This window comes from Xyrauchen texanus, chromosome 34, assembly GCF_025860055.1.
Source record: "Xyrauchen texanus isolate HMW12.3.18 chromosome 34, RBS_HiC_50CHRs, whole genome shotgun sequence".
Classification (NCBI taxonomy): Eukaryota; Metazoa; Chordata; class Actinopteri; order Cypriniformes; family Catostomidae; genus Xyrauchen; species Xyrauchen texanus.
In genome coordinates this window covers 16,023,169-16,040,883 of record NC_068309.1, presented here as the reverse complement: position 1 = coordinate 16,040,883, position 17,715 = coordinate 16,023,169, and the positions used below count along the sequence as shown (strand labels likewise).

The following is a 17,715-nucleotide window of genomic DNA, read 5'->3' as shown; positions in this document are numbered from 1 at the left end:
TGCATTTCCAGGGGTGGCCTGTTTGACCTGCCTTGTCTGCTTGCAGTTCACACATTGCCTTCTACCATAGGAGGCCTTCTTGCTGGTTTCAGTTTGGTCTGATGTTGGCACAGGTACATGGTCACTTTGTTGCTGGGTGGGGGAACAGCAACTGTAACACCACAGAGTTGGGCTGTCAGCTCCTCCAGAAAAGCCTTGTGGGTCATGGGCTGTTGCTGCTTCTCTGCACAAACTTCCTTGTGAAGTAAGTAACTGTTGGTCACAGCAATGTCCAAAAATGGAAAAACAATGTCCTGTACCATCTCATAGTTTTATGGTGAACTGAGTAGTATTGGATGAGTTGATCAGAAAGATCAACACCTCCCATATTCTTGTTGTATTCAGTGACAGGGGTTGGGCATGGAATGGATTTGGTGTTCCAGCCTCCATCCTGAGTTCTTACCCTTCTCTGAACTGTGTTGCCGTGCGTTTCTCTCTCCACAATATCAGAGCTTGGTTCATGCGTAATGACGCACACCAACGTGGAAGACGGATCAGCCTGTCATTGGTCAACAACCTCACGCAAAGCATCATGTGATATCCAAAATGGCAGCTATCATCGAGCTAGCGGCAAAAATGGAGAATTGATAAATTATGGACATCAAGTGGATAAATCTTGGATGTAAGTGTTTGGATTTATTGCTGAAAAACTCCAAAAAGAGGCACAAGTTCCGGGCTGGATAGAAAACCTTCTGTAAAGGCTACAAAGACACCAAAGACACCCCCGTGATGGCTAGCTCGTTAGCTTTCTGCTGGAAAAAACGGTAAGAAAATCGATAAAACTTTCATCAAATTATATAAATATTTATCGGAGGTGCCGTGTGATGTCGTGGACGATGCCGTCGGGCTCTGAGGGTTAAGGCCTACCTTCAAACTCTGTGCCTTTTGCTTGACATCATGGGAAAATCAAAAGAAATCAGCCAAGACCTCAGAAAAGAAATTGTGGACCTCCACTATTCTAGTAAACCCTTGGGAGCAATTTCCAAACACCTGGAGGTACTACATTCATCTGTACAAATCATGCAACGCAAGTATAAACACCATGGGACCATGCAGCAATCATACCGCTCAAGGAAGGAGATACATTCTGTCTCCCTAGAGATGAACGTATTTTAGTGCGAAAAGTGCAAATCAATCCCAGAATAACAGCAAAGGCCCTTGTGAAGATGCTGCAAGTATCTATATCCACAGTAAAACAAGTCCTATATCGATATAACCTGAAAGGCTGCTCTGCAATGAAGCCACCGCTCCAAAATGCCATAAAAAAGCCAGACAAGTGCACATGGGGAAAAACATCTTACTTTTTGGAGAAATGTTCTCTGGTCAAAAATTTTACTTTGTCCATAATTACCATCTTTATGTTTGGAGGAAAAAGGGTGAGGCTTGCAACCCAGAGAATATCATCCCAACCATGAAGCATGTGGGTGGCAGCATTATTTTGTGGAGCTGCTTTGCTGCTGGAGGGACTGGTGCATTTCACAAAATAGATGGCTTCGTGAGGAAGGAACATAATGTACAGTGTATCCGGAAAGTATTCACAGGGCTTCACTTTTTCCACATTTTGTTATGTTACAGCCTTATTCCAAAATGTATTATATTCATTCTTTTCCTCAAAATTCTACAAACAATACCCCATAATGTCAACTTGAAAATAAGTTTGTTTGAAATCTTTGCAAATTTATTAAAAATAAAAATACATTTAAATCACATGTACATAAGTATTCACAGCCTTTGCCATGACACTCAAAATTGAGCTCAGGTGCATTCTGTTTCCACTGATCATCCTTGATGTTTCTACAACTTGATTGGAGTCCACCTGTGGTAAATTCAGTTCATTGGACATGATTTGGAAAGGCACAAGCCTGTCTATATAAGGTCCCACTGTTAACAGTGCATGTCAGAGCACAAACTGATCCATGAAGTCCAAGGAATTGTCTGTAGACCTCACAGACAGGATTGTATCAAGGCACAGATCTGGGGAAGGATACAGAAACATTTCTGCAGCATTGAAGCTCCCAATGGGCACAGTGGACTCCATTAGTAAATGGAAGAAGTTTGGAACCACCTGGACTCTTCCTAGAGTTGGCCGCCCGTCCAAACTGAGTGATCGGGGGGAGAAGGGCCTTAGTCAGGGAGGTGACCAAGAACCTGATGGTCACTCTGACAGAGCTCCAGCATTTTTCTGTGGAGAGAGGAGAAACTTCCAGAAGAACAACCATCTCTGCAGCACTCCACCAATCAGGCCTGTATGGTAGAGTGGCCAGCCACTCAGTAAAAGGCACATGATGGCCCACCTGAAGTTTGCCAAAAGGCACATAAAGGACTCTCAGACTATGAGAAACAAAATTCTCTGGTCTGATGAAACAAAGATTGATCTCTTTGGCCTGAATGGCAAGCGTCATGTCTGAAGGAAACCTCATCACCTCAATACCATTTCTACATTGAAGCATGGTGGTGGCAGCATCATGCTGTGGGAATGTTTTGCAGCGGCAGGAACTGGGAGACTAGTAAGGATCGAGGGGAAAGATGAATGCAGCAATGTACAGAGTCATCCTTGATGAAAACCTGCTCCAGAGCACTCTGGACTTCAGACTGGGGCGAAGGTCCATTTCAGGTCTAACAGGACAACGACCCTAAGCACACAGCCAAAATAAAAAGGGAGTGGCTACGGGACAACTCTGAATGTCCTTGAGTGGCCTAGCCAGAGCCCAGACTTGAACCTGATTGAACATCTCTGGAGAGATCTGAAAATGGCTGTGCACGAACGCTCCCCATCCAACCTGATTCAGCTTGAGTGGTCCTGAAAAGAAGTATGGTAGAAACTGTCCAAAAATAGGTGTGCTAAGCTTGTAGCATCATACACAAAAAGACCTGACTGTAATGGGCTGTAATTGGTGCCAAAGGTGCTTCAACAAAGTATTGAGCAAAGGTTGTGAATAAAGGACAACAAAATCAAGATATTGGAGTGACCATCACCTAGCCCTGACCTCAATCCGATAGAAAATTTAAAAGGCGTGTGCGAGCAAAGAGGCCTGCAAACCTGACTCTGTTAAACCAGTTCTGTCTGGAGGAATGGGCCAAAATTCCAGCAACTTATTGTGACAAGCTTGTGGAAGGCTACCCAAAACTTTTGATCCAGTAGTGTATGTAAACTTCTGACCCACTGGAAATGTGATGAAAGCAATAAAAGCGGAAATAAATAATTCTCTCTGCTGTTATTCTGACGTTTCAGATTCTTAAAATATAGTGAGCCTAACTGACCCAAGTCAGGGAAACGATTTCTACGATTAAATGTCATGAATTGTGAAAAACTGACTTTTTAAATGTATTTGGCTAAGGTGTATGTAAACTTCTGACTTCAACTGTAATACAAATATTAAGGACACAAATGTTCATCGAAATGTTCTTTTAAATACAATTATTAAATTCCATCCTTCCGCTTGATTTAACTGTTTAAACGTTAAACGGAATGTTGCTATGCAAGGAGAATAATGGTCGGCAATGGGTGGTGTGCAGTGATTCAAATAGAAACTCTTTGAAGAGGTCATGGCTATGCTTTATCGTGAATCAAGCATAGCTATTGACCAATCAGTATCCAGAACAGGAACTATCTGTTTTATAAATTATACTTAATTTACATGTGCAACATGTGTTTGTAGATTTTGGAACTTACACTGCTGTTAGCAGCCCAAGTGGACCATGCCAGCGGTCTTAAATTGTCAAATGTGATCCAATTAATAGGTCTTGCTGGTATATCAGTATCACTAATTTTGAAGTTAAACTAACTTGAATTTGACCTTTTAAAGAAACAACCCTCAAATGCTGTTGCTAAAGCAGTGACGCATTGCTTTGAATTGCTACATCTGGCAGAGAAGCGCCCTATTATTTACAGAAACACTCTTATCTGTCTATTCTCCCAATATTATCTGAAATATGTTTATATTTGTGACTCTGTTTGTACATGTGTTCTTTTTATAACTGCTTTGTCTTGTCATTCAGGTTATGGTCTGTGTGCAGCTAAAGCTCAGTATCCCATTGCTGATCTGGTCAAGACAATGACTGAGCAGGGCAAGAAAATCAGGTAAGAATCTCATACACACAATTCACACAGAATTATTATTTTTTTTTTTTACTGTTCAAGTTGAAATTAACCTCTGATAAGGTTCGAGCAGTGACTCAGCGTTTGGGCTAAGTTCTCACCACGGCTCAGCATTTTAAGAGCAGATGACAAGGAATTGAGAGAGGATTTGACCTGTGCCAATGTCCCAATTCCTTCCCTCCAATAATTGCTCGTTATTTTCCACTATCTGCTATCCTTGCAAAGCAACCATTAAAACTGCCACCCCCCAAACCAATCACCACTTTGAGAAACTTGAAAGTTTAACCTCCCACACACACTTTTTAGCTATAAGACCAAGCAAAAGCCAATGCCAACAAGTTGCATGGGTAGTTGATTGAATGAATGTGAAGTCGGTGATCCTAATATGAATAGAGCACACTTACCTACTTTTCAGCAAATCAGTTCTGATCACTGGGCTACATTTTATATCACCTAATTAAAATTCAAGAGCCAGGCAGAAAAGTTTGTCTGCCCTAAACCCCTTCCCCCCACACACACCTACTTTATAGGTTGTTTCTACGCCTCTGCTTGCATCAATCAAGAGCCCAAAAATCGACGTGTAGGTAGACGTTGAGGGAGTCTGAGGCTTGTCAGTGCAGTTAGATTGGTGTTTGAATGGCTCACTAGTTTTGCAGGTCAGCATGATTAAACTCTGAATGGCAGCCTTCTCTCTCCTCTCTTTTCTAGTAGATTGCATGTCAGACTCCTCTCTTTCAAAGAATGCTTTTGAATATCTTCATTCAGTTCTTCCATTGTCCGGGGCTTTTGTTGCCTTTTCAGAGTACGTGTAATGCTCTGTGATCTGAGAGCACAGTTTACACCAGTCCTCCCGGTGCTGTGAAAGGGCCGGTGAAGAGCAGGGTGATAGGTGGAGGCTACGCAATACTTCACGCCTCCCCAGCTATGCTTATCAGGTTGCAGGATATGGAAAGGCTCCATGCCTGACTCCGGAGATGCTTCAACAGGAGTTCAGATGGCCACCTCCCATAGGCTTTTCAATATCGGAAAGACATATTGATTAAAACAACATGTTAAAGCTTTCTTATTTTGAGACGTTTTTTGTTTTTGAACTTGCTTGTAGCCTTTTAGTTTTGTTTCAGGCAGTTTTAGAAAGATGGAGCTGTGGCTTAGCAGTTAGCACAGGATTCAAAATATTGAGATGTGGTGCTCATTGGCAGAGACTTGGAATCTGGCTTGCAACTTTTCGTGATGCTGTTCCCCCTTTCCTCCCCTGTCTTCAATTTACTCTCTAAAAGTGGCATAATGTCTATGGCTGTCCATTTTTCTCGCACTCTCTCTCTTTTTATTTTACACTCACTGTATGTGGTTGATTCTTTGTTCACCTATTCCCACTAGATATTAGCTGTCAGCAGTAGCCGGGTCTCACCACACTCTTGGCTGGCTTTAAAGGGTCTCGCAGCCTATTTCATGAAGGGACTCGCACACTCAAACACAAACACTCATTAGCTTTTTATTAAAATCCATAACATCAAACACTCATTAGCTTTTTATTAAAATCCATAACATCAGTGTGTGCTGCCAATTCATCTTATACTAAAGGGATGAAGTACTGGTACTACCACCTAGGGAGTTGGTGCCCTAATCAGACAGCGTAATATGCTTATTTGGAGAAGCGGTACTGATCAAAAGTACTAAAAGAGTTGTTCAGAGAAATGAGACCAGAATTATTAAATTCCGATTCTCATCTTTTTTTTTTTTTCATGAGCTTCAGTACTAATTCGCATAATGCAATTTTTTGGGATAATGAAGCAATCAAGTTTTTGTCAGCTTGTTTCATTCAGTTGCCACCTTGTCAGATCTGAGCTAGACTCCTGTTCTCTCTTGAGCTGGGGGGGGCACTGTGTGATTTTGGAAGAGACATAGACTGGAATTTTTGTGTAATTTTCGTTGATTCGTTTGATCTGGGAGCTCAGCAGCTGCTGCCAATTAGAGCAGATGATTAGAAGGAGAGATGGGTGGCCAAAGAGTGGACCGATTAGCCCCCCTTTTCTTTTTTTGGGATAATTGACTTGGGGTGTCGCCCTGTCAAGAGGACTGTGGGTAGAGCTGACACACTTGCTCAATTCCAAAGCTACCAAGCTGCCTACTGAGACCAAAATGTATGGCATTATAGGCTCGTTCCAGACATGAAGGCTGTATCAAAAGGTAGGTAGATTATACAGTGGGTACGGAAAGTATTCAGACCCCCTTAAATTTTTCACTCTTTGTTATATTGCAGCCATTTGCTAAAATCATTTAAGTTCATTTTTTTTCCTCATTATTGTACACACAGCACCCCATATTGACAGAAAAACACAGAATTGTTGACATTTTTGCACATTTATTAAAAAAGAAAACTGAAATATCACATGGTCCTAAGTATTCAGACCCTTTGCTGTGACACTCATATATTTAACTCAGGTGCTGTCCATTTCTTCTGATCATCCTTGAGATGGTTCTACACCTTCAATTGAGTCCAGCTGTGTTTGATTATACTGATTGGACTTGATTAGGAAAGCCACACACCTGTCTATATAAGACCTTACAGCTCACAGTGCATGTCAGAGCAAATGAGAATCATGAGGTCAAAGGAACTGCCTGAAGAGCTCAGAGACAGAATTGTGGCAAGGCACAGATCTGGCCAAGGTTAAAAAAAAAATTCTGCTGCCCTTAAGGTTCATAAGAGCACAGTGGCCTCCATAATCCTTAAATGGAAGACGTTTGGGACAACCAGAACCCTTCCTAGAGCTGGCCGTCCGGCCAAACTGAGCTATCGGGGGAGAAGAGCCCAAAGATCACTGTGGCTGAGCTCCAGAGATGCAGTCGGGAGATGGGAGAAAGTTGTAGTAAGTCAACAATCACTGCAGCATCCACCAGTCGGGGCTTTATGGCAGAGTGGCCCGATGGAAGCCTCTCCTCAGTGCAAGACACATGAAAGCCTGCATGGAGTTTGCTAAAAAACACCTGAAGGACTCCAAGATGGTGATAAATAAGATTTTCTGGTCTGATGATAGAACTTTTTGGCCTTAATTCTAAGCGGTATGTGTGGAGAGAACCAGGCACTGCTCATCACCTGTCCAATACAGTCTCAACAGTGAAGCATGGTGGTGGCAGCATCATGCTGTGGGGGTGTTTTTCAGCTGCAGGGACAGGACGACTGGTTGCAATCGAGGGAATGATACAAGTACAGGGATATCCTGGACGAAAACCTTCTCCAGAGTGCTCTGGACCTCAGACTGGGCCGAAGGTTCACCTTCCAACAAGACAATGACCCTAAGAACACTGCTAAAATAACGAAGGAGTGGCTTCACAACAACTCTGTGACTGTTCTAGAATGGCCCAGCCAGAGCCCTGACTTAAACCCAATTGAGCATCTCTGGAGAGACCTGAAAATGGCTGTCCACCAACGTTTACCATCCAACCTGACAGAACTGGAGAGGATCTGCAAGGAGGAATGGCAGAGGATACCCAAATCCAGATGTGAAAAACTTGTTGCATCATTCCCAAAAAGACTCATGGCTGTATTAGATCAAAAGGGTGCTTCTACTAAATACTGAACAAAGGGTCTGAATACTTAGGACCATGTGATATTTCAGTTTTTCTTTTTTAATAAATGTGCAAAAATGTTCACAATTCTGTGTTTTTCTGTCAATATGGGGTGCTGTGTGTACAATAATGAGGAAAAAAAAATTAACTTAAATGATTTTAGCAAATGGCTGCAATATAACAAAGAGTGAAAAATTTAAGGGGGTCTGAATACTTTACGTACCCACTGTATATGCGGCCTCAAGATGCCTCGTTTTGGTCTAGTTTTAAGGATGGATCCTTCTCCAAAAAGGCAATCCCAAATGCACTCTTGATGAGCTGAAAAAGGAAAAAAAAAAGGATTTCATCTTTCCAACAAAGATTCCAAGATTGTAGACAAACCAAGAGAAATGTTGATTTAATAAACAAATTATTTCATTCAATACTGAAAAGTATAGATTTAAAGTGTTTGTGTAATTAAAATGTGTTTTTTACCCAGGAATTGAGTTATGCATTTTAAGTAGGGCTGCCGATTTAATGCGTTAATTCAGCGCGATTAATTTTACAAAAAATAACACGTTAAAAAAAATGTACGCAAATAATCACACTTCCCCCAGACCATAAGGAAGAGTCCTGAGAAATGCAAGCTTGTAGTACCACCCGTTTACTCCAGAGGGCAGTAAGTGAAATTTCAGCTGTATGCGCAACGTGCAGTTTATACAGTGAAGAAAACAACATTCAGCAGCAACAATACAAATGTGTTACATTCTTGCATTCAAAACACTTGGAGCGCAGATGCAATTTAAGGGATCTCGAGATGTGTTTAAAGATTGAGTATTAAACTACATTTAACTTGACACAGTGACCTAAACATTTTGTTTATGATGCAACGCACCCGAGACACTACACAAGCATGTCTGACGCGGGGTGTGGCTGGATTGAGATGGTGCAAAATTTGGAAATTACCCATAAATATTTAATCACGAATAAAATAAAGAAATGTCCTTCCAACTTATTTGTAAGTACTACCTCACTAATTATTTTCTTGTAGAGAGATTTAATTGTGATGTCGATATATTCTGTACATTTTGTGGTCTGCAGGAGGAAAAAACTTTTTTTTTGGAGTTGTCCCTACTAGACATGTTTTTGGTCTGATTTCTGCAAGATTGTTATCATATTATTCCCAGCTTTCAACTTTGATTTGAAAACGTTTTATTCGTTTGTTTTAGCTATGACATGTCTCTTCATAAGAAATATTAATGGTTAATGTTCTGCTTTTGTTGGCAAAGTTTAGTATTCATAAATGTAAGTATGGTGGTTATAAACCATTCATTTTAATTTTTAATTCAGAGGTTCAGCAATACCTAACAAAAATTTCCAATTTTAGTAACAAAGCTGTAAAGTGTATTGAAATATGTAAACAATTTGATATTTTTATTAAACTATTTATTTTCCTTTTTGTTGTTGTTTGTTTTAATATAACTCTTGGCTCTAGATGTAAAAGTTTTGTAAGCATTAATAAAAATGTTTAAAAACAATGTCTGACGCAGGTGTAAATTCACCTTAGTGAATTTTAAGTGAGTCCTTAAACAAGCCCTCATAATAAATCTCCAACTGATTGACAAATTCACTTGTGAAATGGATTGCTGTGAACTGTATGCCAATGATTAACTTATGATCAATAATATGGTAGTAAACAATACATTGTATTCTAAAGCCGCTTTTTGTATTGTCTTATCAATGATTAACTCTTTTGCTACAAGAATGTAATGCATTTTAATTATCTGAATATTTTTTACATTTATATATTGATATAAATATGCATAATCATTATATATTAAATTGTTATATAAGGGGCTTTCTCAGCAAGTATTTGCGATTAATCGCAACACCATGTAATTAATTTGATTTAAAAATGAATCTATTGACAGCCCTAATTTTAAGCTTTCAGATTGTCACCGTTAGAGCATCACATTATTCAAGTCAATTGCAAGTTAAATCTCCTGTGTCAAATTCAGTTTATGTAGCACTGAATTGCTGCCTATGTAGAGCTTTGTTATGAGGTTGCATGACAGTTAGGATGCAACCTTAGAAGGAAGCTGCATATGTAGGCAGTGAGGCAGCTCACAAGCTTCGGCAAACCGATGCCCTTATTCTCTCCGTCAGTCACTCTGCCAGCTCATAAAGACTGTTAGATTTGTTTTGGATGCAGGGTGGAGCTGGAAAGTCTTGGTTTGTTGAAAGGAGTCACAAGTTTGGGCTGGAAGACAGCCTGAATCTCCTGTGGGCCACAAGCTATCATGGTCAAAATGAAGAGCAGTTGTTTTCAGATGTAGAGAGAGCATATATTGATTCAGGGTGACTGGTAATGGTAATAGCAGAACAATCGACTGGTTTGGACTGGAGAGAGCTTGGACTCTCTTTCCCCTCAGGCTGTTTGCGCACACAGTGTCTTTCCAGTGTCAGTGCCGATTGACAAACTCCATGTCTCAATTTCTAAGGCCTGTCTGTTAAAATATCTCTGTTTAGGTGATTATTGAATAGGTTTTTTTCCATCCTTATTTCCTCTCTGACAGATGAATTTGCTTGGAAGAAAGTGATGATCAGATGTTGGATTTGATGCAAAACAAAACAAAAAACACCATGTTTGGTTTCGGAGTATATATAGCAGAAGTTTTTCAGATAATATTTAGTGATGTGTAAAACAATGTATTTTCAAAATGGACTAATCGGTAGGTTGTCTAAATGGCTGGTCGGTCTTGAGGAAGCGCTGTAAAAGTGTGCTGGTTTATGGTCCTATCCACCAATCAGCATTCAGTCCTGTATTGTAAAGGGTTTTCGCACACGTTCTTGCATTTAACAACTGGAGTGTAGCAGAATGGAACGGAAAACGGGTGTTGAGACTCATTTAAAAAAAAACTGAACTATTTAAAGCAATGGCCATATGTGTGTGTGTGTGTGTGTGTGTGTGTGTGTGTGCGTACCAATAATGTGTTTTTGGACGACAATAGTTTGCCATAATGACCTATCTCCATCATTTTAACATTTGTTGGTTCCTGATTTTATAATTCACTTTTTCTGTAATTGCATGTTGAATGGTGACCTATGCAGTCATATCACTTCCTGTGTCTGTCCTTAGCCTGTTGGCTGTGATCTTCAGTTTTTACAGTGAAGTCATAAAGCTGCCCACGTGCCCTTAGGGTACACTTGTCTTCCTCAAGCCATTTCCCCTGAGCTCATGCCCTTAACTACCTCTGGTATTAAAGAGATACCTACTGCCTCTGCTTATTTCCTTGTCTCTTAACCTCTCGCAAACAGCCTGACCCCTTCCCCAAAGTACTTCTATTTAAGAGTTCAAAGACTCCTCTGCTTGGACTGTATGGAGGGGCGGCACTTCCAGATGCCATGTGTGTATAAGAGATCATAGAGGTCAGATGTGGTCTAAATTTTTGGTGTTTTCAGGTTTGGAATCCACCCAGTGGCTGGCCGCATGCCTGGCCAACTTAACGTACTTCTGGCTGAAGCTGGTGTGCCGTATGATGTTGTGCTCGAGATGGATGAGATCAACGATGACTTCCCTGGTATGATATTACTTTTGATTTGGCATAGTCAGCATAACTAAAACAATAGTCCTAGATTCTGCTAACTGACTTAACTTCATTCATCCCTTCCTTCCTCCTGCAGGAACTGACCTGGTTTTGGTAATTGGAGCCAATGACACGGTGAACTCTGCGGCCCAGGAGGACCCCAACTCTATCATTGCTGGCATGCCTGTTTTGGAGGTCTGGAAGTCCAAGCAGGTGAGCAGCTTAATAGATTTCAGTGCCTTTTAATATCTAAATATAAATTGCAGCCTGAAAACCATCCTGTTTTAGCTGCTTTCTCAATATATATGAAATATGTATGTACCAGACTTTTATGGCTTGGCCAGAATAAAAACCAGAATAGCAAGGATTGCCCTCAAGTACTGTAATGCAATGCAGTCCATCCCTCATTCTCCCACCCAGATGGTTTCCACTGTAACCGAGCATCGGTCCAGGTGTATCTCAAGCAAAGACAGCCTCATGCTGATTTCATTAGCTCTGACTCGCTTGTTCTGGAATGATGACATTTCGGAGCATCTGACTGATAATTTTCCTAAATGTAGGGGCTGGTGTGCCTCCCTACATGACAAGCTCATCAAACCCAGGCCTTCTCTGGGGAAATCACTTGAAATACTGGAGCTTGACTTTACAAATGAGTCAACCTTCTCATGAGTAATTGCATGTTAACTAACCTAGGGCTGGATGATATGGCCAAAATGTATATCACGATATATTTCTTAATTTCAGTCGATACGATATAATTCCGATATCGATATAAACAATTTAAAAGCCTCAGAAAAACTGCCAAGAATGCCCAAAATGGATCTGTACCTACAAACTTCTGAAAAATGAAATTAAGTCTATGAAACCTCCTATAAAACTATATAATATTTAAGAAATAAAAACTGTACAAATAAATTGTTCACCTTTTATTTGCACGTAGCCTTCATACAAACAAGAAATGTCAAATAAACATAAAAATCTCACCTTTGTCAATATTAATATTTTTAACTTGAAACTACAGCATAGGCTGATTATTTTTATTTACATTTATGCATTTGGCAGACGCTTTTATCCAAAGCGACTTACAGTGCACTTATTACAGGGACAATCCCCCCGGAGCAACCTGGAGTTAAGTGCCTTGATCAAGCCACCCAACAGTGGCATCTTGATGGTGCTGGGGCTTGAACCCCCGACCTTCTGGTCAGTAACCTTGAGCCTCAACCACTGAGCCACCACTGCCCCCTATTTTTATAGATTGAAATAAAGATTCTTCAGCTAAGATAAAGAATATTAAAGTGCTCAGAGTTGCTGCAGTAAACAGAAAAAAATTTGTGAGCAACAACAACTTGCTGGGGAATTAAAAACCAAGCCGTGTATTTAAAAAAAATATAATGATATATACTTAAAATAACTAAGTAGTAAAACAATACAAACGGGCCAAAAAATTAGTTTTAAGTTCAGAAACTTTGAGTCCCCATACCTTGCACCACAGTGGTTTGGTGCACTGCCTGCTTTCCCCCTTTATGTCACCTACACACACAAGTCTGGTGGAGTTCGAAGTGCTTCCTTAATTGTGGAACTCGAGCAAGTAGGCTGGCAGTGGCAAGGCTATTTTATTCACTAAGCATCGGATGAAGTGATTATTTTCTCTTAAATACAGATAATGCTGAGCTATTAATAAATTAGTCTTGACAAAAAATTATGACAACCACTGTATTTTTCCGCAACGTTAGCAATTATAACGTTACCTAGCTTGTTTGTGAACTGATATTATCCTAATATTGTAGATCTACCGTTGTTTTGGGTTTTGCTCAATATGATGTTATGTGGCAGATCAGTAGGATGGCTGCAGTTGAATAACTAAGAGACCCCTCTGTTACAGACGAAACCTAAACTATTATGGATGACGCAAGAGAATTTTATAATTATAATAACCACATGGTCAAAAGTCTTCTGTTTACACACATCCTATAGATGTACAATTTTGGCTCTAATATTTGTGTCCCTTTCAAAAATTGCCATGTCAAGCACGTAGCCAATTGTGTTCTGCTATTTCTGCTCTGCTTGAATACAATGAACCGGCGGCTTTGCCCTGAACGTTAGTGAGTGACAAATGCCGTAATGTTTTCTATCGGAAATGTGTTTAAAAATCATATCACCATTATTGGAAAAATAAATTATATCGATATGATATTGAATTATTGTCCAGCCCTGTGTTAACCTGTTCTATTTATTCTAGATTCAGGTTAAAGTGTTTGTAAACATGAAAGCTTTGGTCCATATTCTTAGGGCCTCTATGTGCTAGAGAAAATTCTGCCAGAGTGTTTGATTTGGAATGGGCCTAATTTAGAGCGTGGAAAAATCAATTTCAGTTAGAAATCAATCAGGAATACAGCAAATTGGATTTCTGAAAGTGCAACTAAACCCACCACCATGAATTTGTAATTGGGCAATCGGTGACTACTCCAGAATGTGTTTCAGCAAATGTTCTCAATTTTTGGTTGCATGACTGGGTGCCATTCACAAACCCTTGCATTTACATTTTTCTGACACACCATCCCATTTGAAATCAACGGATTCACAGTATTCTCTGATGCAGCATAAACTCTGTGGCCTTATTTGTAGTAACGTAGATGAATTGCTGTCTCTTGTTTTTAAGAACTTGGATGTGTTTCTAGATTTCAATTAGGAAAATCAACCAACTTCGACATTAATCTGGAGTTACCCTGCCAAACTCAATGGATTTTAAGCATTCTCTGAAGCAGCATCAACTCGAGTTTGTAGGTGGTCTTAATTCCAGGAACTGGAATGCATTGCCATCCTGTTTTTATGAACTTGGATGTGATGCCACATCTCTACCAGGGAACTCAACCAACTTCGTAGTAGGTCATTTCTCGATATGGTTGACTTTCGCTATCTGCATTGTTATATCTGTTAGATATTGGCGATATCCGATTACATTGTCCTATCATCCAGTTCTAATTTGTTGTCACTCTTGATGACATGATAGTGTTGCAGAATCTGAAGTTATCCTGTTGATTGTATCTGTAGGTTTTGTTATCCCGAATCTCATGCAAAATTCACCCATACTGATTGCTCCCAGCTTGTAGAGACCTTCATGTGTAACCTCAGTCCCAAACAAAACCAGCTGCCCTATGAATCATTTAGTGATGGGATGTTGTCCTGTCCTGAGGGATGCTGATCCTGGGTAAAAGACTCTTGAAAAGGGGGCAGTGAGGGTTGGGTGTTTATGAACACTGTCCTGATCACCTGGCTGGCATTGAACATCTGCAGATCTTTTGTAGGACAGATGATAATATTAAAAGGATCTGCCTGCTGATTATAAGTCTCAAGATGAGGGTAATTTTGTTCCAAATATCTTTCAGCGTATTGAATAACACTGAAGCTAGACCAGTGGCAAGGGCTCTCCTCTCTGGTTTTACTTATTCAATTTCCAAGTGTTCCTCCTTCCCAAACAGATGCTCCCAATCAAAGCGCTGCTCTCGCCGATTTTCCCAGAAACTGCTCCGCCTAAAAACTGGTGCTGGAGTCACTAATGACTCTTAATTTTGCAAATGGCAGATACTTAAATAACCATTACATGTTGGAAACATGGACTGTCTTTGCACTCTTTTTTACAAATCCTAAAGCCATTCTTCCAAATTCACTTGCAGGTGCATGCCCTGTTTTTACAGGAGTAATGTTGCTCCGTTTTGTATTAGCTGGCTCAAAAACAGTAGCTCTGTGTCTTAGATCTTCAATGTTTTTTCCCATAGTACTAAGGGCAGCAAACAGTCATACAGGTTTTTATTGCATGTGAATTATCCAGCTTATTCCATAAAGTACCGCCTTTGTTCCTTGATGATCAGAGACAAAATGCATCAACCTCTGGTTTGATCCCTCCAGGTTATTGTGATGAAGAGATCTCTGGGAGTTGGCTACGCCGCTGTGGACAATCCTATCTTTTACAAACCAAACACATCCATGCTTTTGGGAGATGCCAAGAAGACCTGCGATGCTCTGTCTGCCAAGGTCCGCGAGGGTTAGAGAGGAAAGAGGAGACCTGTCCTCGCTTTGCACCAGATGAATCACGGAGATGAGAAGATCGCTCCCGTTGAACAGATCCATTAAACCCTTAGACAAAATTAGCATTAATAGGATCAAGCCCCTAATAAAGCACTCTATGCCGATATTTTGATCAGTTATTTAGTTGTAGATGTAGGATGTTTATTATCAGTATTTCTTGTCCTTTTTTTGATTGTGCACCGTATATCTTTTTTGTTTTCCATAATTTGTTTTTGTCCCCATTTAAATTTAAGCTAAAAGTAAAAAAAAAAAATAAAAAAAAACCCATTACATTATCACATTAATAGTTAAAGCTAACCAGTTACTATCTGGTTTTGTATGTAATATAGCTACATTTTTATATTACATAGTTATCACAATCTGTTTTTAATTATATTCCTGGGTTTTGAATTTGACTTGTTTGTTTCAAAGCTTTAGACAACTCTAAACTGTATGCTTTTTTTTCCTGTTTCACTTGCATAGATCTATTTTGGGAAATTACCATGTGCATTATGTGACCAGAGGTTGGTAATGTGGTATTGTTCTAAGTGGTATAAGCTTTCATAAGAAGGAATTTACCTTTTCCAATGCAGCTTCAGGTCGCTATTTTCTAACAGTGCAAATCATCTCTAAAAATCGCAAAGCTTTGAAGGATCGCTGTTGATATAATGTTAAACCCCACTGTATTTCACTTAACATTTATGTACAGAAGAATCGCAAACACCTGTGGCTCCACCATAAGATGATTTGTATTCCCCAGTCACTCTAAATTCAAATGGATGTCAACATAGCAGTGCACTTAGTATGAGTAGTTACTGTATGTCTGCCCTACTGTGCTCCCACATTTGTTCCCAGCACTAATTCTCTTCAGTATTTGACAGGGATTAGAACAGATGTACTGTATGTTACCCACTGGGACCTAATGGTGTACATCCTATGAGACCATTACAACAACCCTACCTCTCCACAATTTCAACTTGACCAAACAATTCATCTTACTCTCCTCCATGGGCACTATCCCAGTCTTACACTCCTCCGCTAGGTTTACCTCGAACTTTGGCTGCATTGGGCACATGTTCTTTGACGTAGATCTTGTGGATGTAGGAGTTCTGACAATTTACGTGTGCATCTCTATGGCACAATATCCTTCACTCAAATAAGCTGCAATGTTGATGCCGAATTTGTGATTAGAAGTTTTAATATGCAAGACGGAACATTTAAATGAGGGAATTGAATTGTCACAAGGAAATGGGAATATTTGTCAATTTTTTATGGATTATGTTTTGCATTCCCTCCTGCTTTTTCAGGATATTTTTGTAGAAACAATGATACTTTGATAATTCTGCTGTGCTGCAATACAGGGAAGGGAATCGGGTGAGTCTTCAGACATTTCATTGTGCCATGTTAAGGAAATAATTTAATGTAATACTGTGAAATGTTTGTCTCTCCAATGTATCACAGAACATCCCTCTTAATAAACATCCTGATAAGATAACGGGTGGCACGAAAGATCAGTAATTTCTCAATATTGCATGCCTTCAACATTGCGGGCACCACAATGCCTATATTGGCTGTTATAGAAGCATCTTCAATCTTTTATGACCACACTGATTAGGGAACATCAGTGCACAAGTGACATTGATTGCACATTGTCAGTTTCATAGTTACCTAGAATTTTTCTCTCAATTATGTCTAGAGTTAAGGGTGGAGATGTTTGCTCTGATCTCAAGTCCTTGGAATTGCATGTGGGTTCTATAACCTTTGCAGCAAGTGGCACTCATTCGTGATGGTATCTCAGTATACACCTCTTCCATATCTCTTATAAGATGAGAGGGCTTTCAGGAAAGAATTGTTATGGTACTACTTGAGGGTTCTTTTACTGCTTAAAAGTCTTGGTTGCCATTAAAAGTAATAGTTAATACAAAAATACATTTTCTGTCATCTTTTGCTCTTTGGAACACAAAACAAACTGTTTGGCAGATTGAAAGAGCAGGATTTAAGCAAAAAATAAATAAAAAATGCACCAAAATTAAAGCTGTTCAACGATAACATGCCCTCAAATCTCATTTGCACTTGTTTTTGTTAAAAGAAAATGGTGCCTTTAAATGTACAGGACCAGGGTTGGCATCATTGTCAACAAACACCATTGGTTTTATGTGTCACGTGACTGAACACGACAAGATGGATCTCACTTTGAATTCAGTAACAATAGGTCCAAATTCGTCTGCTGAAATCAGTTTGTGCTTACCAAAACTTGAACCACTGGCCGAAGCTGGAAGTGTTGTTGAAAGTTTAGGCATGTGTGAGGCCAGCTCCAGTTTTCAGATGAAATTTCCTCAGAGTGGTGCTAAATGTTTTTTTTGTTTGTTTGTTTGGTTG

At 39.8% G+C, this 17,715-nt stretch overlaps 1 protein-coding gene across 2 annotated transcripts in view; it reads left to right on the top strand.

The window, feature by feature from the left end:
* The window catches only part of LOC127627889 (NAD(P) transhydrogenase, mitochondrial-like), a 58,544-nt gene extending 41,694 nt beyond the window's left edge, over positions 1-16,850 (top strand). For both annotated transcript variants that reach the window (XM_052104488.1, XM_052104487.1), the window contains exons 19-22: positions 4,039-4,120; positions 11,147-11,265; positions 11,369-11,484; positions 15,178-16,850. In XM_052104488.1, the coding sequence (XP_051960448.1) occupies positions 4,039-4,120; positions 11,147-11,265; positions 11,369-11,484; positions 15,178-15,318 (458 nt within the window). In that variant the 3' untranslated portion in view covers positions 15,319-16,850. The remainder of the gene's footprint in view (positions 1-4,038; positions 4,121-11,146; positions 11,266-11,368; positions 11,485-15,177) is intronic.
* The last annotated feature ends 865 nt before the right edge of the window (positions 16,851-17,715 follow it).